We start from the raw sequence: 22996 nt of genomic DNA, 5'->3' as shown, positions 1-22996 counted from the left end.
GAGAGCCCACAGCAGGGCTGTATCCCAGGACCCTGGGATCATGACCTGAGCCTAAGGCAGACACTTAACTGACTGAGGCACCCAGGCTCTCCTCACGTAGAAATTCTTGACTTTTGATCTAGATGATGGGACTCTGGGTGCTCTCGTTGAGGAGTGAGTGAGTACATTCTACGTTGGAAGGAAGGGAACGTGCCAAAATGTGGATGGCCAAAGGGGTAAACCGGAAGAAGCTGCCAGTTAGTTCTCCTATCCTTCCGTAATTACAGAACCGTAGGCAGGCATCTGGCTACCCAGCTGGATTATTCTTCCTAGCCTGCCTCACAATCATAATAAAACTAAATTCTCAACATTGCTATGTGAGCAGAAATGATAGTCACCACTATCCACATCCAGAACTTCAGACCATCAGATGTTTATGTTCTCTTCCCCTTGCGTGCCTGCTGGAAACCATATGTGGTGACAGCCCTGCTTCGACCCTACAGGTGATGAAAGCATCCCAGGAAATGGCAGAACAACAATGTGGAAGGAAACATACTCGCCAAATGACCTCAAGGAGAAAATCTGACTGGTCAGTCCGGACTTCACATTGATACTATATTCCCTAACAGAAAATATACACTTCCTTGTCCTATAAGACACCTAAGTGTGAAGAAAGACCATCACCAGTATGTGGTCAATATCAGAAATCCATCTCCTCTCAGGCCCTGGACCTGTGAAGAAGTCTCGGGGGAGATTTCTGCACGTGTGTATATACGGGTCCAGAGACACATACAAAAAGCTAGAAAAACCCTGAGGAGTTGTGGTCTCATGAAAATACATATTTAGCTGTTGTCCCTGATTCCTGGCATGGAGCTTCTAAAACCTTTAGAATTTCCTGAATAACAAGACTGTCTTCTCTTGTCCCTAATGAACACCTTCTGACCACACCTTAGTCAAGGCTGTTGAAGTGACTCTGGCAGGGTCCAAAATAGTATCCGGATGGGAGTTTGCTGGCAGAGAGACCAAACATGAGACGAGTGTAAGGGCCTATTTAGTCAGAGCGGCCCTACCTTGGTTGAACAGCCATTTTGTTGTTTATGCAATAAAATGTAAATCCCCGGCCCCGCCTCCCCCCAGGGGAACTTATTTAAAAGCAAGTCTGGGAAACCAATCCCAGGTAACAAAGTCCAAATACAAGGGTGGGTCAGGCCAGGTGGAAGCATTCAATCAGTGGGGGTGCATACTGTCTCCTAGCTACCAAGGAGTGTGGTCCCTGCCTTTTGGGAGCCAATTCTCACCAAGGTGATAGGCTAGTGCAAATGTCTACTATGGGGTGAATTGTAGTTCAATTGGCCACCCCTGTGTGACCTAGCATGACTGTGCAGCTTTCTCTGTGTGTTGAAATCTCATTGGCCACCTGTGCGTGGCCAGGCTCAACCATATGGCCTTTGCTCTATAAAAGTTAGTCTGTGAGGCAGGGAGGGGTCGCCCTCTCTGTAAGGGGCGGCCCTGACTGTTCTGTTTGATGGTTGGTTTGGTTCTTTTTTTTTTTTTTTTTAAGTTTTTATTTATTTACTTGACAGAGATCACAAGTAGGCAGAGAGGCAGGCAGAGAGAGAGGAGGAAGCAGGGTCTCTGCTGAGCAGAGAGCCCGATGTGGGGCTCGATCCCAGGACCCTGGGACCACGACCTGAGCCGAAGGCAGAGGCTCCAACCCACTGAGCCACCCAGGCGCCCCCGGTTGGTTTGATTCTTGATGCTTGGTGCGAAATAAAGCTTTGCTTGACCTTCGCTTTGTATCAGTCTCGCTCCTTTGACCATGGACCCATTATTGGGAGACCCAGGATTGGTGACCCAACAGTGAGAAGGTGGGAACTTCCAGCCACACTCCCTGGTCTCCAGGAAGAAGAGAGAGCTTGGGTTAGAAAAATTCAGCAATGAAGCTGCTGGGTTGATAGACATGTTGAGGTAGTGGGAGGGTGCTGCACCCAGAGAGAACATGGAAGTTCTGCATGCCCAACCCCACACCATGCCCTACACATCACTTCCATTTGGCTGCTTCTGAGTTGTACCTCATCATAATCCCCTCAATGTAAGTAAAGCATTTTCTTGAGTTCTGTGAGTCATTCTAGCAAATTATCGAAACCGATGAGAGCATTGTGGGAACCCCAGAATCTATAGGTGATGGAACAGAAATACAAGTGTCCCCGGAACTTGTCAGTGACCTCTGAAGTGGGGACAGTCTTGTGGGATTGAGCCCTTCACTGGAAGGGTCCAGACTAACTCAGATAGTTAGTGTCAAAGTTGAATGCAATGATCAGATGTCTTGTTTGTGCTGAGGATTGGAGAACTGGGAGGGAAAACCCTCACACATTTGGGGTCAGACATGGTACCAGAAAAACAGATAGCACAAGGGCTTGAGCCTACATAGGGTACAGAGTAATCAGGGCTGACCCCAACATTTTGCTATGCATAAACACTTCAGCTTTGCCTCTGCAACCTCTGAACTCTGGTAGGTCAGCAGTGGTGGCACAACTCAGCACAACTGTTCTACTTACAGTGGCCAAGAACCTCTATATAGGGTGTTCCAAGGTCAGCTGGAGAAAGATGCGAGACTGGACTTTTTCAGCCTCGGACGAAAGGCTGGAAAAGTCCAGTCTCGGAGCTGGATGTATTACGGAGATACCAGACCATCTTAACAGAACTTGCTGACAGATGTCCCCAACAAGTATCATGACCCCTGGCCCATCACCCGTGTAGTCTAGGCTTTGGAAAAGAAGGTGGAGATCAGTCAGGTGTCCAGAGATTTGCTAGAGAGCTACGCGTTTCCTGCCCTTTTCCCCACTACCTGCTTCACCGTAATCCACATGAGGAAGAATTTCAGGAGTCAGAGACATCACTTTGTCTTTCTGAGGCTGAACCAGGTCCAAGAAGACATATGTTAAACTGAGTGGAAGACTGAAGTTTTAATTTTATATTGGACTTTTAAAAAAAATTTTTAAGATGTTATTTATCCACTACAGAGAAAGAGTGAGAAAGAGCATGAGAGGGGAGAAGGTCAGAGGGAGAAGCAGTCTCTCTGTGGAGCTGTAAGCCCAATGCGGGACTCGATCCTGGGACTCTGGGATCATGACCTGAGCCAAAGGCAGTGGCTTAACCAACTGAGCCACCCAGGCGCCATGGACACTTTTTTTTTTTAAGTGAAAAAAACTGAGATGTAATTATGGACTGGGTTTTTTTAATACCGGAAAGTAAGACTATCTGTTAATATTTGAAAGATTCACTTTTTTTTTTTTTTTTCGGATGGGAGGGGCAGAGAGGCAGAAGGAGAGGGAGCGGGAAAGAATCTCAAACGGACACCCCACTGAGCATGGTGACTGACACAGGGCTCAAACCCATGACCCTGAGATCATGACCTGAGCTGAAATCAAGAGTTGGACCATAACCGACTGAAACACCCATCCACCCCTGTATGTTTAATATTTTTAAGTGACCAGGAAAGCTATGAGATCTACCTGAGTTATTATTCAGGGGAGAAGAGAGAGACTCACAGAAAGTTTGAAAGAGAATAGAGAAAAAAACCCAAGAAGCTCATGCTGCTTGTGCCCGCCAAATCCCTATCATTCCAAGGGCGGACTGGGTTTGAGTGGGAATGCCTGCCTCGGCTCTCGGGGCTCCACCACTAGCCAAGAATCACGTGGAACGGCTGCCATAGCACCCATTTTCAACAGCAACATCAGGTAACGCAACAGCAACAAAAATGGATTTTTCTGGTTTTTCTCTCGTCAAGGCAGAACAATTAAATCCAAGTCCTCAAACTAGGAAAGCACGGGAGGTTCTAGACTACTGTGGGAGAGGGAAACCTGAGGAGGGAGAAAGGCATTCCAGCACAACCAATGTCCCCAAACAGTTCACCTGAATATTCAGAGAGGCTTTGTGAAGATAATGATAAGAAAATGATAAGAAAATGATAAATAAGAAAATAAGAAAATGATAAATAAGTCCGTAGAAAAATAGGCAAAGCAAAGCAGGTAATACTCATAAGAATTACAAATTATCAATAAAGTATCTGAGAGCATCCTTAGTAGTAATTCAAGAAATGTACATTTAAAAGATGAAATACTATTTCTTACTTATCAGGCTGGCAACATCTTAAATATGAATTCTATCCAGTTGGAAAGGTTCTGGAGAAATACACTTCATTCAATATTGATTGGACTATAACTTGGAAAAGTCTTTTTTGGAGGACAATCTGGAGATAGCTATGAAAATCAAAAATGCATTTGTCTATGAGCAGGCACATATGCACACGCATGGTTGTGTGTGTGTTGAATGCACAGAAAATGACCTAGAAGGATCTATACCCAGCTTAACAATGTTTGTTTTTCTTAGGAGAGGAGGGCAGTGGAATGGAATAAGGGTATTAGTAAACTTTCACTTTTTACACCAGACTTAAAATTTTTATGACCACAATGTTATTTTTGTAATTAAAATTTTACATGAAGAATCAGTCACCCTGCTTTTAAAAGATTAAGTAGATATACAAAATATTTTAATTGATTTACTTCCCTTAAGAATATTCATATTAGGTGTTGAGCATGCATAGTCTACTGAAATTTGAGTAAGTTTTGGCAACATGAACCCTGCCTTGTTATAGGTAGGTGGTTTAGTATTTTACACCTCACTTAAGAGGGTTTCCTGATTTGGTAACCATAGAAGTACAGCGTGATGTTTTATACTGCAGGGCGGTATGGAACAGGCTTGGTTTAAGTAATTAAAGATTAAAGACATAATCTTAGGTAAAGTATTTTGAAATAAAATCCATAGAGGTTTGCACTTTTTAAATAAAAATCACAAATTCTATTATTAGTTTTTCTTTTTTGGCAGGGACGGTCTCCAATTTCTAGGCATATATTCCAAGGAAATGACCTTCTGTCAACCCATACTGATGTACTTTCCTGTTTTCAGACCAGAATTCTTTCAGAATAACAGCAAGTCTCCCAAGAAATCTTTTTTTTTTTTACATATAAATCTCAAAGTTTTAAGCAAAAATACATCATTTAAAATAGAGACATTCTTACTTGGTCCTCAAAAGACAGAGCCTGGGCAACATCTCTTGGAAAGCCATCGATAACAATGCCCTCTTCATCAGGTATTTGCATCAATTTCTGTTTTATCTCTGTAATTGTTGTTTCCTTTTATAAATTAAAAAGAAAGATTAAAAAAAAACACAGTGAAGCTTATACTCACCACTCACTGGTATAAAAATCTTTGCAGAATAGAAGCAAATTACACAGCAGTACCTGTGGGGCCAATTCTCCAGTTGTAATTATTTTGGCAATAAGACTCCATTTCCTATTGCTGCTTGTACTGTGGATCTTCTTTCTTAATAATTCTCCCACCGAAATGTATTGGAATCCGTAACGTTCTGCGATCTTCAAACTTTGAGTACCCTTTCCACTTCCCGGACCACCTATCATTTAAAACAGGCAGAATTGTGATCTTCGGATACAAGAAGAAACTCCTTTTTATACAGCTAATACCTCTGTCTTGAGATGCAGAGTCTAGATCAGGGGTAGCAGGGTGGTCAACCCCACTCTTCCACCATTCTCAGTGCTAACCTAAAGGCAAAGCAAGTGTAGGCTTCACCAAGGAAAGGACAGAACTATGATCAACTTTCTTAGATGAAAGAGACATTTTTTCCTTTACCTAGTTTAGTAAATATCTACTTTAGAAAACTGAACAATGCAGTTGTGAGAAACAGTTTCATATTCCTTGCCAAACCTATTTTTTTTTCCCTCTGTAATCAAAGAAAAATCTATGGGACACAAGAGATAATGATCACAATAACAGAAATGCGTTCCATGCCAACAAAGAGCTAATGTGCAATTTGGTGAAATGTAACAGTTGTTTTTAAACCCAAAGGGACATCAATATTGAGACAAATTATCTAAATCTTTTTTTTTCTTTTAACTCTATGCATGGGTCTCCCTGCCTCATCTCCTTTAAATTCCAAAGAAGGCTTATGCAATGAATACAGAGTGAATAGAATAGGTTCTTTTTTTTTTTTAATTTTTTATTTTTTATAAACATATATTTTTATCCCCAGGGGTACAGGTCTGTGAATCACCAGGTTTACACACTTCACAGCACTCACCAAAGCACATACCCTCCCCACTGTCCATAATCCCACCCCCTTCTCCCTAACCCCCTCCCCCCAGCAACCCTCAGTTTGTTTTGTGAGATTAAGAGTCACTTATGGTTTGTCTCCCTCCCAATCCCATCTTGTTTCATTTATTCTTCTCCTACCCACTTAAGCCCCCATGTTGCATCACCACTTCCTCATATCAGGGAGATCATATGATAGTTGTCTTTCTCCGCTTGACTTATTTCGCTAAGCATGATACGCTCTAGTTCCATCCATGTTGTCGCAAATGGCAAGATTTCATTTCTTTTGATGGCTGCATAGTATTCCATTGTGTATATATACCACATCTTCTTGATCCATTCATCTGTTGATGGACATCTAGGTTCTTTCCATAGTTTGGCTATTGTAGACATTGCTGCTATAAACATTCGGGTGCATGTGCCCCTTTGGATCACTACATTTGTATCTTTAGGGTAAATACCCAATAGTGCAATTACTGGGTCATAGGGCAGTTCTATTTTCAACATTTTGAGGAACCTCCATGCTGTTTTCCAGAGTGGCTGCACCAGCTTGCATTCCCACCAACAGTGTAGGAGGGTTCCCCTTTCTCCACATCCTCGCCAGCATCTGTCATTTCCTGACTTGTTAATTTTAGCCATTCTGACTGGTGTGAGATGATATCGCATTGTGGTTTTGATTTGTATTTCCCTGATGCCGAGTGATATGGAGCACTTTTTCATGTGTCTGTTGGCCATCTGGATATCTTCTTTGCAGAAATGTCTGTTCATGTCCTCTGCCCATTTCTTGATTGGATTATTTATTCTTTGGGTGTTGAGTTTGCTAAGTTCTTTATAGATTCTGGACACTAGTCCTTTATCTGATATGTCGTTTGCAAATATCTTCTCCCATTCTGTCAGTTGTCTTTTGATTTTATTAACTGTTTCCTTTGCTGTGCAAAAGCTTTTCATCTTGATGAAATCCCAATAGTTCATTTTTGCCCTTGCTTCCCTTGCCTTTGGCGTTGTTCCTAGGAAGATGTTGCTGTGGCTGAGGTCGAAGAGGTTGCTGCCTGTGTTCTCCTCAAGGATTTTGATGGATTCCTTTCGCACATTGAGGTCCTTCATCCATTTTGAGTCTATTTTTGTGTGTGGTGTAAGGAAATGGTCCAATTTCATTTCTCTGCATGTGGCTGTCCAATTTTCCCAGCACCATTTATTGAAGAGGCTGTCTTTTTTCCATTGGACATTCTTTCCTGCTTTGTCGAAGATTAGTTGACCATAGATTTGAGGGTCTATTTCTGGGTTCTCTATTCTGTTCCATTGATCTATGTGTCTGTTTTTGTGCCAGTACCATGCTGTCTTGATGATGACAGCTTTGTAATAGAGCTTGAAGTCCGGAATTGTGATGCCACCAACGTTGGCTTTCTTTTTCAATATCCCTTTGGCTATTCGAGGTCTTTTCTGGTTCCATATAAATTTTAGAATTATTTGTTCCATTTCTTTGAAAAAGATGGATGGTACTTTGATAGGAATTGCATTAAATGTGTAGATTGCTTTAGGTAGCATAGACATTTTCACACTATTTATTCTTCCAATCCAGGAGCATGGAACATTTTTCCATTTCTTTGTGTCTTCCTCAATTTCTTTCATGAGTACTTTATAGTTTTCTGAGTATAGATTCTGTGTCTCTTTGGTTAGGTTTATTCCTAGGTATCTTATGGTTTTGGGTGCAATTGTAAATGGGATTGACTCCTTAATTTCTCTTTCTTCTGTCTTGCTGTTGGTGTAGAGAAATGCAACTGATTTCTGTGCATTGATTTTATATCCTGACACTTTACTGAATTCCTGTATAAGTTCTAGCAGTTTTGGAGTGGAGTCTTTTGGGTTTTCCACATATAGTATCATATCATCTGCGAAGAGTGATAATTTGACTTCTTCTTTGCCGATTTGGATGCCTTTAATTTCCTTTTGTTGTCTGATTGCTGAGGCTAGGACTTCTAGTACTATGTTGAATAGCAGTGGTGATAATGGACATCCCTGCCGTGTTCCTGACCTTAGCGGAAAAGCTTTCAGTTTTTCTCCATTGAGAATGATATTTGCGGTGGGTTTTTCATAGATGGCTTTGATGATATTGAGGTATGTGCCCTCTATCCCTACACTTTGAAGAGTTTTGATCAGGAAGGGATGCTGTACTTTGTCAAATGCTTTTTCAGCCTCTATTGAGAGTATCATATGGTTCTTGTTCTTTCTTTTATTGATGTGTTGTATCACATTGACTGATTTGCGGATGTTGAACCAACCTTGCAGCCCTGGAATAAATCCCACTTGGTCATGGTGAAGAATAGAATAGGTTCTGAAAGCAGGAGAATTTCCTAGAGCTCATGAGAATTTCGATTTTGTGATACATTAGTATGAAGTAATCCACATTTTACAATCTTACTCAATACTAATCGTTGGTAATTACCATTTACACTTTAGAAGCTTAAGTCCTGAAATAGTTATAAAATATATGCCTCAGATTTTATTTCCAATCATATTGGATTATTTTAATTTATATTTCTAAACAACCTAGACTAATTAAAATCTGAAGTCTGAGCAATCTAAATAAAGCATATAACAATCAGCCCAGTCTGATTTTGATCTGTCACTTTTTTTTTCTTTAAACACTCTATTCATATGGGAGAGAGAGAGAACATAAGCAGGGGCAGGAGGAGGGACAGAAGGAGAAAAGGGAAAAGTACACTCCCCTTGGAGCACGGAGCCTAATGACTCCAGGCTAGATCCTAGGGCACTGAGATCATGATCCAAGCTGAAGTCAGAGGCTTAACCACCTGAGTCACCCAAGCACCCTGACTTGTTACTTCTTCGTAATTATTAAACCGAAATATTTTCAAGTATTTAAGCATAAATTATTGACTGCAGAAAAATATTTCTAAAGGTCAATCTCTAATAAGAAATAAAATGTTTTGGAATTTTTCATTGAAAATAATTACAATTTATTAAGCAATGCTGAAAATAAAAATTCAATAGAAAAGTAAGTTGATGGTCTCCCTACTAATTCAATATATCAAGCTTTGGCAGGGGAAGTAGAAGTCATATTATATATAATTATTTCATAATTATATGGAATAAGTAAAAATGGAATAAGTAAATGGAATAAGTAAAAAAGAAAGGTGTTTCTTTGTTTTTTTGTAAGGAGAGTTGGGGATGAGTAGACTTAGTTGGCCAGGGCTTATCTCCTCTTTAAAATTTTTAAGTGCACGGGTGAACTTAAAGTGCACTGGCTCAGTTGGTTAAGTATCTGACTCTTGATTTCGGCTTAGGTCATAATCTCAGGGTCCTGGGATGGAGCCCCGCCTGAGGCTCCTTGCTCATAGAGGAGTCTGCTAGTCTCCCTTTCCCTGTCCTTGCTCTTTCTGTCTCTCTAGCTCTCTCTCAACAAATAAATAAATAAATAAATCCTTAAAAATTAAAAAAGAAAAATAAAAAATTTAAGGCGCAGAATTCTAAGATCAATGCGCATCATTCAACCCCAACACCAAATAATACACCTGATGACATGTGGTTTTCACCTTTTTTTACTGCTTTAGTAAACTCAGGATAGGAATTTGTTTGCATTTTTAACCATTCTCTTTCCAAGAAACTCTAAATCCTACCCTATTAGATTTAACATTATGAACTACTACTAAATTAAATTAACTCCTTTGCAGATAAAAAGTGTGGGTTCTAAATAGCTGTTTCAGGCCTATTAACTTATGATGTGGTTCATGGATTGGCTTGAAATAAAAAATTATATGAATAACTCCATCAAATTTAAGCTGATTTGGGGCACCTGGGTGGTTCAGTGGGTTAAGTCCCTCTCTTTGGCTCAGGTCATGATCTCAGGGTCTTGGGATCAAGCCCCACATCAGGCTCTCTGCTGATCAGGGAGCCTGTTTCCCCCTCTTTCTCTGCCTGCCTCTCTGCCTACTTGTGATCTCTGTCTGTCAAATAAATAAAACCTTAAAAATTTTTAAGCTGATTTGATCCTTAAAGAATGAAAGTTATCTTTCATAAACTATATTTCCACACTTTATCTCATAAACCATCAAACTAAGAGATTATAAATCCCACTGAATTCAAAGAAAGCAAGCATGCTAAGAAAGTTATGGCACCTTCAAGAAAAAAAAATTTTTATCAACTAACAGAAGCAAATAGCAGACAACACAAACATATGATTTGCACAATTGAAGAGAATAGCATTTATTTATTAGATGGGCTTAACTAACAAATTAATTTCACATTCTCTCTGAAACCAGAGCGAGCTTAATTTTATTCTATTAATCGCTAATACTTATAAATATTGGGACCCATCTATCTCTTAAATTTTATAATTAACGTAAGAGAGATTCATGTCTGTGCCAAGATGTCCAACGTTAAAAAAAATTCTGCAACACCAGAAAGGAAATTTGTTTGTTTGAATATAAATCCACGTGGGTATCTGTACCTGCTCCACTCCTTTTTTAGGCTGGTACAATACAAATTTATAAGGTTCAAGTACAATTATAATTCCTCAGAATTCATAAAATTGCCCCAATTTTCTCAGATAACCTAAGGTTCGGTTTTTCCTTTCTTCTCATAACTCAGTCCTCTAAAATCTAACAGGTATTTACACTCATTGGTTCTGCATCATTCCTGGGATACATAAAACTTTATAGTGTGTAAGTCTAAAACCAGAATCACACTCTTGGGAAGCCAGCTGATTTTACTGAGTAAAAAAGAACTGTGGAGTACTTTGAAGCAGAGGAGATTTGAAGCATTTACATCTTCTCCAGAGATCTTAGTTTGTTGGAATATTTTAGTCATTTTCATACAAAATTCACAATGCACAAAAAATTCATATATGTGTTGTTTTACATGAGAGCATTTTGGTATTATACCTTTTTCATGGGCAGTCAAGCCTCCATTTGTTTGTCCTATTAATAACTACCAATATTTTAGTAACAGCAACAAGAAAAATAAGATTGAAAGAATATTTCATCATAAAATGGCAAAATAATTTCCAATTATTCTTCACCTATAGCTCTTTTATTTATTTGTTTGTTTTTGTAGGTCTGTTTTAATCAAGCATTTCCTCATCTTCTAGGTCCAACTTTTAAGCACACACAGACAACATTTCATTTTCAAAAAATGAGAGATTTATAGCATAGTTGTGCCTCCCATATATCATAAGAATAATGACTTTTAGAAAGCCAGTTTCTACACTTTCTTCCTACACTACTGTTTTAAACAATTCAGGGTTAAATATATTTGCAATTTCATTTTCATTACACTAAGAGATGGACCAATATCACTCCTTCTAGTATGGTGAACTTAAATTCTTGTTATAGCATGGTGTGTTTATTTGCATGCTTTGTCCTAGTTGCTATCATCATTATATCTTCTGGAAATAGTACTTCCTTGCATGGGGGCCGTATTCATTTTGCCCCTGTTAACATTACTGACAAGAAGAGCTTTGAACATTCATCCTTGATTTTCGCTTTTGGTCATCTCTCTGAAAGATGAGTCAAACTGGAACAGGAGACAATGATGACATATTCCAGGTTCACAGGTCTCCTCATGATTTTTACAGATTTTGAGGAAGTTAGAATTTGTGAGAATGGTCAGAAATGCGTTTTGCAAAAGACTTTCAACATTTTCCACATCCGTTCCTTGTGAAATGACATCAGACTAGTATTTTCATACTCATTCATTGTAAGCAATGTTAAAAAGTAACTGTTATTATTATTTTGATTAACACTCAGATGTTATGTGTTGTGTAAAACACTATTCTACTAGATTTGCTTGTCTGAAACATCAAAACTTAGATTTTTCTTTAGGTGCCAGTTTGCTATATGGAAGATTCATTTATATGAGTCTTTACCAACATAATAATATAATTATTATTATTATCCTCTAAAGTTAATAGTGAAGAAAAACTCAATTTGTGGAGTTAAAAAGATAAAAACATACCATGTTTAGAAAACTTTTAAGTGCATTCAGTTATCTATGTTAAAAGTTAAACAGATAAAATCATAGGATAATAAATCTTGAGGAAATTAATACTTTCAATTTATTATAGAGAATTTTTAGGACATTGTAATGAGATTCTATAAAAGATCATATAATTATAATTATAATAATTCTGTTTTATTGAAAATTATGCTAAAAATATTTCTATCTACTCTCTCTTGAGCTCTTGTTTCTATTGTTTGTCATTACCCAACTTAGTATTTGCAAATACACATAATTAACATAATTTTTGAAATGTAAATATATAAGCAAAGACAGCAGTAGAATAAGAATTTTGCTTTCTGTCCTCATACCTATGACAAGAATGATTTTGGGTCGAGGTCTAGTAGGATCAAAAACCTCATACTCCTCAATTAACTCTGCAGTCTCGGAGAGGTCCGTATCACTTTCTATGGAGAATTGATGGATTGGAGGGAGCCGGTCATACCGCCGATATGGAAAGTTTGAATTTTCAGGCATTACTGCAAAAGAGTAAGAGAACTTTGAAACGGGAAAAAAATATGCATAATAAAACATTTTTTGTACTTAGCCCATGAGTAGAGAAAAATTTTCAAACTAAATTAGTTTGATTTTTTTCAACTGGAAGAAGACCCCATCCTGTAAGCGATCTGCAAACTTTTTCTTAAAGGGCCAGATATGCAATATTTTGAACATCGAACAGTCTCATAATCCACTTGGCCATGGTAGCAGGAAAGAAGTCATAGACAACATATAAACAAATGGATGAACTTGTGTTATGATAAAACCTTATTTATAAAAGTGGGGGGTGGGAGGTTCGGGGAACCAGGTGGTGGGTATTAGGGCACGGATTGCATGGAGCACTGGGTGTGGTGCAAAAACAATGATTACTGTTACGCTGAAAAGAAATTTAAAAAAAGAAAAGAAAAGAAAAACAGACTCAGGTCAGTCTGAGACAGACTGACAGACAGACTGAGACAGACTTAGCTCTTGGGTTATAGTTTGCCAACTCCTGTTTAGAGGAAACTTTCTGAGTAGAGCCTAGTCTTGTTTGGTAGTCTATATATCCTGGTCTCTGCAAATGGTGCTCCCTAGAGCTGTGTAGTATACAATCTCACAACTTTCACAACCTTATGCAGCTGTTAACTCCCGCGTTGTTCAAGCCTCAGCCGGGATTCCTATAGTTCATGGTTCCTTCCTTCCTCACCCTGTGTGTCAGGATTCTGGGGGGCACAGAGAAGTCCCAATACCCAGAAGATGGGTAGGCTGAGTGTGGCCACAGGGTGAAGAGCCTTTGCTTTAATCTGGTAGAAAGCCAGCGGAGAGTTTTTTGGGGGGTAGGGGGGGTAAAGCAGTGACATAATTTAATATGAAATGTTTTTTAGGAAGATTAATCTGGTAGTGGTTAGAAGGGATTGAGTAGGGAGATGCACAGCACAAAGAGTAGCAGCTAGGAGTCAGGTACAGTAATGCACAGGTGAGAAATGAGGGCTTCACTTAGAAGGGTAGCATGGGAAATGGACATGAGTGCTTAGATATGAAGAACATGGTTAAAATTGGGATCCATGACATGAAAGGAGGTGATATTACAAAGACAATCACCAGGTTTCAAGTCTAAATAAATAAGGAACACATTGCATTTCATAAAGCATCTTTCTGCTTTTTCTCTTCTGCTCCAGAAATAGTGGGCTTGTCTCACTCCTGTCTATATCATAGCCTCTTCCTCTAGGTCAGGAACTCCTGTTCTCTATCCCCTGGTACCTATGCAAACTCCCCCATCCTTCTCTAGCTAACACCCACTCAGCTTTCTGTCTCCAAGCATAACCCTGAACCCAAGCCTAGGTTGGATCTATTCCCCTGTTAATGTGGTTGATCTTATCGCATATGGTATTTCCTAAATCACCTACTCTGCTTCTAATTTTAAGTATATTTTTTTCACCATCAATGTTTTTTATTCTGTAGTCAAAATGATCACCGACTTCATTATTCTTATTTCAACAATTATTCCTGATCAACATCTCTTCTAAAAATTCTTAAAAAACAACCCCAACATTATAGTCTATATAATTTTTATGTACATACTATATACATATGTATAGGACTTATATATATACATATTACATATATATATATGCATGTATGTATATTATTTGTATACATATGATATATATACATAGTGTGTAAGTATACCATATATGTATATAATACACATACATCATACCTGTATAGAGTGTTCACTATCTATACTCCTATAGTATTTACAAAACATTTCTTTTTAATTTACTTTATTATTTTATTTTTTATTTTTAAAATTGAAGCATAATTAACATAGTGTTTTATTAGTTTCGGTTTACAATGCAATGACTCAACAATTCTATACATTTCTCAGTGCTCATCAAGAGAAGTATCCTCTTAATCCCCATTATTTCACCTGTATCTCCAACTACCTCCCTTCTGGCAACCAACAGTTTATTCTCTGTATTTAAGATTCTGGTTTTGTTTGTTTGTTTTGTTTTAAATTCCACACGTGAGTGAAAAAACAAACAAAAATTCCACATGTGAGGAAATCCTGTAGTATTTGTCTTTCACTAACTGACTTATTTCACTTAACATAATACCCGCTGGGTCACTCCATGAGGGCAGGTACCATGTTTGTTCTTTCTCAGGGGCTACATCCTCAGTCTTAAAAGAATGTCTGACAATAGTAGTGCTAATAAATGGTTATTTTAATGCTCAACTGACTCACTGACTGACTTCATTGAAATAAGAAAAGAAGGAAGTGCTGGTTTTGAAGCAAATATGCTATGCTTGCTTCTAAACATGTTCAGTATAAGACGATAATGAGACATTCCACAACAGAAGCTCTTTGGTCATTTGGAGCTACAGAATTAGAACTCTTATTCACAACTAATTATTTATTCAATTGTGTACATATGGTGGAAGAAAAAAATGGATGCTTATCTTACATTGAGAAAATCCCTTCAGTCAATAATTTATCTTTGCTTTTTATCATACCTTTATGTATGAAAGCAATTTGCCTAAATGATTAAAATGTTTTAATTCATAGGATATTTTTTATGATAATTATATATTAACATAGCTATATCAATATTTCAGCAAAATACGCATGAATCACTTTATTTCTAGAAATAATGATGCTTTAAGTTATGAAGAAGTTATCAGTTTCCTTTAACTTAATAATATATTCCATAAATTATAGCTAAAACTTACAAAGCACAAGTATGCAAAGCATTTCATAAAATAAAATGTTATTATTACAGAAAATTCCATTTAGAAACCATTTTCTGTCTTTCAGCATGTGTCTTAGATACAGGGATGTAATAAGGCATTCTTGTCATCATAGTACATTGAAAGGTTCTATGTGATGATTAAAAGATCTCAGAGAAAGAATTCTGGTATGGTATTATTAGATATGGAGATTTTAAAATTAATACTAATTATAATTCTAATGAAAGTTAAACCTATATTCTCCATTCCTGTTTTAGCTTATCCTGCTCACACAGGACTTCCAAACTGGTGATTTGTGGGCCTAACACAGCCCCATAGGTGTGTTTTGTTCAGTCAACATTTTTCCAAAATTTGTGCAGGACTGTCTTTAGAAATGACTGTTCTCACTTACTTGACCACAGTCTCCACTGTTTTCTATTACACACTTGGCCTACCTGGCTTCTATGTATAATCAAGCCAAGTAACGGTATGAAATAGAAGCATTCGGATTTTATTTTGTTGCAAAACAGTCACTTTTTTTGATACCCAGTCTAAGAGCAGCTTTTGGACTAAGGGATGACATACCTCTTAAATTTAAATTTTAAAAATGTAAAAATATTTTAGACTAAATCCAGTAATACCTGAGGTTTATTAGTACTTTAAGGTTTAGAAATGGTTCCCCATACTTATCTCACTGAATTAAACAAGGGCCAGATTCTAACAGTATAACAATACCAAGGGAAGTAAGTTAGCTGTTTTGGGAAGGTACGTGAAACTTTCAAGGCCATGAAAACATCATTTGTTCACCAAAGCAGAAATTTACTGAGTGATATGCCCAAGAGACAATGGTCACTTGCACCTTCGGGCCTCTACCAACTAGTGATGATTATGACACGGATAGGGAAGTATCCTGCTCTCTGGAGATGCTTCTGAGAAAATGTTGTTTCTGCCTACCCTTTCTGTTTGTGCTTCTTAAAAATTAACACACTATAACTACCCCCCCCGCCCACACACACTTAAATATTAACACACTATAACTACCCCCCCCCCGCCCACACACACTGATTCATATAAAATCTAAGCAGGTCATGACTAAATAAATAAACTGGAGTTTATTTCCCTCTTGTATTTGTTACAAATGCTTGTAATACTTGTATTACAAATACTGCAAACATTTCATGATATAATTTTTGAAAGTGGTGTAAATTTTGAAAATATAATGATCTTGGCCACTGGGAAAGAATAAACCTGGTTTCCTCTGATTCTGTTCTGCACAGACAATTATACTTCTCAATTTCAACCAGAGGCTAAAAGGGAGTTGGCTGATGTTGAACCATTAATTTTGATAAGCATGTACTTCAGAAAGTTCTCAGAATATACCCCGAATTTCCTCGGGTGAACTCCAGTTCTTAGTTCCAAGCTATTCTTAAAATTGCTAGACAAGTTCATGTCTTCTACTTCTTTTATAGCATCCAAATGCCTCATCTATTATGATGCATTCAGTAGTTGCTTAATAAATACTTGTTGGATTAATTAGTATAAACTTAATATGCACTTAGGCAGATGCATTAATACGAACTCTGAGTTTGGAAACATATTATGCCAAGCTCTTCCCAGCTAATTAAGAAATGTTGAATTGTTACATAATAACTATTTTGTCTATCCATTTATTTGGGAAACTCTGCAATTTTAAGAAAAATTCATAGTTTGCTAATGTTATTCATTTTGCAAAATAATGAAGTCAGAAATACAAAACTTCATTAAGCCTTTCGGGTAATGTTGGACAGTGGCATGGTCTTTTGTCTCATCACAAGGGTGATCAGAATTTGGAGCAGAGAGATTAATCATGTTCCAGAGCCAAATATCTCTCTAGGCTTTTAAAAACCTATTAAAATAAATGACCCTCTACAGTCTATATGGTGTGTTTTATAAAAAGAACTGCGGTAATAATAATAATAATAATAATAATGCATTATTCTACATATACATTACCATTTCTTAGAAAGGATCTCCGTGATTGTCCTCCGTTGAGAGGAGGTAAGGTCTTCTTCTCCTGGCTGACAAACGTATCCCACTTCACTTTGTCACAGCCGCCTAACTCCTTGACTTTCTGTAAACAACTTTCCAAGTACTCTATGGGGTCTTCTGGCTTAGAACACATCAGTCCATTCAGAAGGCTCTGGAATACAACAAAATACGCCCATATGAAATAGGTGTTGAAACCACCTTTGCTAAAATAGGTCTATGACTCATCTTTGAACTCTGGGTTGCTTTTGTTCTTTGCATTTATTTTTTTAAAATACACAATTAGAGGTGGAATCATGATCTGCTGAGTAATTAAGATAACCCCTAAATTCTTTTTTTGTTAAGATATTATTTACTTGTTGGGGCGCCTGGGTGGCTCAGTGGGTTAAGCTGCTGCCTTCGGCTCAGGTCATGATCTCAGGGTCCTGGGATCGAGTCCCGCATCGGGCTCTCTGCTCGGCAGGGAGCCTGCTTCCTCCTCTCTCTCTGCCTGCCTCTCCATCTACTTGTGATTTCTCTCTGTCAAATAAATAAATAAATAAATCTTAAAAAAAAAAAAGATATTATTTACTTGTTTATTTATTTGATAGAGAGAGAGAGATCACAAGTAGGCAGAGAAGCAGGCAGAGGGAGAGAGGGAAGCAGGCTCCCCCCACTGAGCAGAGAGCCCAATGTAGGGTTCGATCCTAGGACTCTGGGACCATGACCTGAGCGGAAGGCAGAGGCTGAACCCACTGAACCACCCAGGCGCCCCAAGATAACCCCTAAATTCTTGACCATTAATGTTCAGCTCAGCATTCTCTGCCTTTTACACAATTCAGACAACAACATTGTTTAAAATGGAGGCACCCTATCACAGTGAGATAAAGTGCAGTGTGTAAAAATGCTCCAGTCATTACTTGTCTTATTCCTACCCATTCTTAAAGCTTCCAAGCCTCAGTTTCTTCATTGGTGAAATGGAGTTCTACCTACTTCCAAGAATTTTTAAGGATTAAAAATATAATATTTGTAAAGGGCATATTGAGGGCCTGGAGCATAGTAAATACTCAATAGATGTTGGTGGTTTTAATATTATTATGATCAGGAAGCCTCCTCTGAGCACCCAGGTTGGCTTGTGGACGTCTTCCTGGCATTCCATATTACCCAGAAAAAAAAGTTTTACCTGTCATTTATACTGAAACCATCAATTTGTGTGTTGGTCTCATGTTCTAAACTATAAACTCTTCAACAACATGGAGTAGGTCTTTTTTATTTTTCAGACTCTAGCCCCTGACATTGTCCCTGGCACGTGGTAGGGGCACATTGGTCTGCTTTCTAATTGGGAACAAAAATTTATTCAAAACATAGTCTGACACTTAAAAAAATGCTATTTGATATATAATAGATCACCACAATATGCACTGAGGTTACAGAGGAAAACCTGGTATCCAATATGTCACATGTAGTGGTTTCTAAAAATGCCAAATTTGGAAATAATGACTCCTGGAAACTGGACTGATGTGCAAAATATTTTCCTTTACAGTATTTCATGGAAAAAGCATAGAGGAATATTATCACCAATATACGTTATTAATGTACAACACACACACATCCTTTGAAAGACTGACATCTTTGCTAAATAAAGTATTTTATTTTCAAATTATTCTTGTGCAATTTGCTCAAAGGTGGTATGTAGCTCTTTCCAGGTACATTTGTTCTCTCAAATACCAAATTGTCAGAGTGCTGGGAGGAGTTCAATTGCAGAGGGAGAGGAAAAAACTAATCTGAGCATCCACATTCCATTTGTGTGTCAAGACCTGTGTTATATATACACAGACACATGCTGACACACACACGGACACACACATTGTGTTTAACTCCTCACATTTCTATGTTAATATAGTTAACTGTGCTTCCTCTGTTTCTTTGTATGCCTTAGCTCACCCAATGCACTCTTAGCCCTATGTGATATTATTATCCCCATTTTATAGATTAGGAAACCATGGCTCAGAGATGCTAATGAGTTGATCAAGGTTATCCAGCTGGAAACTTGTAAGCCAAAGATTCCAATTCAGTGTTTCTGATTCCAAAACCTACATATTCCACTCTCTATGTCTTGCAAAAATATGATATGGGGTAAAAAGAAAATGCCAGATTATCTGTGCCCCATACATAATCCAACAATATGAAGCACTCATGGTCTCTCTCTTTTTAAAAAATCCCTATTCTTGCCAGAAGTGAGTGAACATACTTAATGAATTTTTTTTTTAACTGGAAAATATACATCTCCAGCCTCCCTAAAGAAATCTGATTCCCCAAAGGGTACTGATTTTAGAGGGAAACAGTTCCACTTCTTCATGGATAATTTTAACCCTTCCCTCTAATAATCAGCCACCCTCAGGGATCCAAGAAAACCAAGAGACATTATTATTCTGAGTTAATCCTTTAAGAACCTGAATAATCTAATTTTGCTTTTACTAGAATTCAAATTAATTGCTAAATCTCTGTTCTAAGGTACAGTAATATAAGATCAATACATACACCCTAAGGTTCCCTAAAGTTAAAAATCATGACAGTATCAGGGGAAAGTGTTTTTTATTTTAAACATTTACTCTAAAAATGGAAGCACATTTCAAACTTGAACCTACCATAGATATCCTATTTAGTGCATGTTATGTTTCAAGTCAGGAGAAAATCTGAAAAGGTCAATTAAATACATCTAGTTGTCTGACAGTATATAGATTTAATAATCAATTGCTTCGTCTATAATGGTGTCTAAAGTCTACAGCTGAGGCAATGTTTCTGGTTTGATAGATACCTAATTGATAAACTGGATAGTTAGAAACTTCACATACCATTATTACTGGAGAAAATCCAGTTTGGAAACAAAGCATTTGGTTTTGCTGTCTATGTTTATTACATGGAGAACTGGTAGGTTTTACTTCTGTCTTGTGCTGGATAAAGCATAGATTCTTACTGGTGGGATGCAGTCTTTGGAGGTCACCAGAAGTCTTTTCCATCTTCCAGTTGTCTAGGATTGCATTTAAATACATTGTATTACTGCATTTCACCTAAGGGAGTAGACTTCCCTTTCTGGGTGTACACTATTTTTAAATGTCCCATTCATATGCAGAAAAACAAAACATAATACCTGAACAAAAATGCCAGCTATCACCTATCTGCATACACAGTGTAGATTTTAATGAACAAACTGTCAAAAATCTCTGTGGTTACAAAGAAGGAAAAACAGTACCACATTTACAAAGAATATAGACAGCAATTTGCAATCAGGTGGCATTCCTGTGGATGTTTCTAATTATTCTTTTAGAAGTATAGAAATGAAATTTATCTCAGAATTAATATTTACGACAAAACCTTCCTAGTGTTTTTAACTCTTCTGCTCCATATTTATTTTTTGAAAATTAAAAAGAAAAAGGAAAACTCTTGAAAAATCCTACCCACCCCCGAGACCTGTCCTTATGCAACACCTCCCCATTCTTTTCAAACGCGAGTAACACACTTGCTAGATTTGGGTTTCACAAACCAGGCTTGTGCTCAGTGTGTGGTTTACCTGGAAATCTTGGCTTCAGACCAACCTGAAACCAGTGGCTTACAGAGGTGAGAAAAAAATGAAGATCTGCAATTATGGTGGCCCATATTAAAGGCAACTTGGAAAAACAGGCAACAGATTCTTTTCCCAAATGGTGTTTTAAAATTCCTTTTAGCAGACCAAACCTCCAACAACTCATGACCCTTGGTTTACTGGCTCAGTCTACAGTCTATCTATCATCTTTTAGAAATGGGGGTGGGGTGTTGCAGTGAATGGAATTCATCTGTCAGGGCTCCATCTATGAAGCTTGGCTCGCTTCCATTTTTTGTTTTTGTTTTTAACCGAAAACACAAAGAACTCAGGAATTTTCCAAAATTCAAATATAGAGAGAAGGCAAGGAAGCAAAAGGCTCCGAGACGTAGGCTGCGGTTTAGAACTAACAAGGTTCTTTTAGTTCATCCCTCAAGCCTCCTCTCCCACATTCCCAAGTGTTCCTTATCCCCTGGGACATCTAGTAGAGATGAGGCTGTGATGTGGTCCGAAGACAGCAACAGGAGTCAGGCCAGCCTCGCGGCTCTCTCTCTGACTTGCATTCTCTAGGTGGGATGGAGAAGGCAGGCGAAAGCTACAGTCCGGGAGGCGAGGAAGGAGAACGATCCCTTCCCAGGCAACGGAAAACGTGCTCAGGAGTTCATTCACCGAAAGCGCATAGCAGCGCTGGGTGCCTGCCACCCGGGAGATAGTGCTGCACTCGACGGGTTTGGATTTGGTTTTTGCATCTTCATCCCTCTCCTCCAAGCTATCTCCGCAGAACGCTACTTCCGTCCACACTTCCCCTTCTCTGCAGGGTCCTGACCCTCCGCGCACGGAGGGGCTAGGGATCTCTACCCCTCGGTTTCGAGTCCCTGCTCGCTCCTGAGCGCCAGCGTACCCACCTGGCCTGGCCCTTGCCCCTAAAAAGCGGGGCCGAGCGCCTCCGGCAGCCCACCCTGCACATCCGAGGGGTACGCTGGGGGCAACCTGCTTCCAGAGCCCTGCTGGAAGACTGAAACTTGATCTGCGAGGTGCGGGCTCCTGAGCCCAGCCATCGGACAAGGACCCCGGCCACCCGCTGGAAAGGCGACTACCCGGAGCAAGCGGGAAAGCGAGCTTCTGCAAGCCCCTTCACTTCCGTGCCCCGTGTCTGCAAGGTGCAGACGGGGCGCCGCCTCCGCCTCCCCAGACCCGGAGATGCTTTCCCCAGATCCCCCCGGCCGTCTACCAGCCCTAGCCCCCTACCTCGAAAAGCTGAGGGATTTCCCTCCGGGCCAGATACTCCTTGGCATCGTTGGTGTTCATGGCTGTGCCGCGCGTGCCTTGGGGCACGGGCCGGGAGGTTTCTGCGCTGCGGCGACCTGGGCTGGGGCTGGCGGGGTCCGCACGGAGCACCGGAGCAGCCCTAGATCTCACGCGCAAACACTCCCACGCTCAGCTCTGCCAGCCCAGGCCAGTGACCCCCTCCGCCTGTCCCCGGGGCCTGTGGTCTCCGCGCTCCCGCCGCCCCCGCCTCGCCGCTGGTCCCCGCGCCGGAGCTGCGGGCTCGGAGCAGCGGCGGCTTCCCGGGCTCCCAGGCAGCGCGGCCGCCAGAGAAGGGCGGAGGGAGCGGAGGAGGGAGGGTAGCGCGGCGGCCGCCAGGCAGCAGTCCGCTCGGCAGCAGTCCGCTCGCCTCTCCCACTCAGCGCGCCGCGCTCTGCGCCTCCTGGAGCCGGGTCTGCGGCGGCGGCCAGTCACGCTGCGCGGGCGGGCACAGGGTGCGGGGGTGGGGACGGGCGCGCGCGGGGGGCTCGCAGGCACACCCCTTCGAGTCACACCACCGCCCGGGCGCGGCGCTGACCTGCGCGCGCCGCTGGGGGGACGCGGCAACCTGGGACCAGGTGGCCAAACGAAGAATCGAGGGCTCTAGGAACCTGCCCCCCAAGCCTCCTCTCCGCACCCGCCCCCTCCCCCAGCCACAGAGTTACTCCTGCATCCCCATGGAGCTCCCGGGAAGAAACCCAATTTTTACAGAATTTGTCATTCATGGCTAAGGTTACCGATCTT

At 39.9% G+C, this 22996-nt stretch overlaps 1 protein-coding gene across 2 annotated transcripts in view; it reads right to left on the bottom strand.

The window, feature by feature from the left end:
• The window catches only part of AK5 (adenylate kinase 5), a 242553-nt gene extending 219770 nt beyond the window's left edge, over nt 1-22783 (bottom strand). The window contains exons 1-5 of one of the 2 annotated variants that reach the window (XM_059137808.1): nt 22196-22783; nt 17356-17542; nt 12471-12566; nt 5283-5452; nt 5061-5174 (exon numbers count right to left, since the gene is read on the bottom strand). In XM_059137808.1, the coding sequence (XP_058993791.1) occupies nt 5061-5174; nt 5283-5452; nt 12471-12566; nt 17356-17542; nt 22196-22255 (627 nt within the window). In that variant the 5' untranslated portion in view covers nt 22256-22783. Of the gene's footprint in view, nt 1-5060; nt 5175-5282; nt 5453-12470; nt 12639-17355; nt 17543-22195 lie in introns of both variants that reach the window. The other variant, XM_059137807.1, reaches the window with a different exon arrangement.
• Between the last annotated feature and the right edge of the window lie 213 nt (nt 22784-22996).

The sequence above is a fragment of the Mustela lutreola genome, chromosome 10, assembly GCF_030435805.1.
Source record: "Mustela lutreola isolate mMusLut2 chromosome 10, mMusLut2.pri, whole genome shotgun sequence".
In the NCBI taxonomy this organism is placed as follows: domain Eukaryota; kingdom Metazoa; phylum Chordata; class Mammalia; order Carnivora; family Mustelidae; genus Mustela; species Mustela lutreola.
The sequence above is the reverse complement of the archived record's forward strand: the minus strand, read 5'-3'. Positions and strand labels throughout refer to the sequence as shown.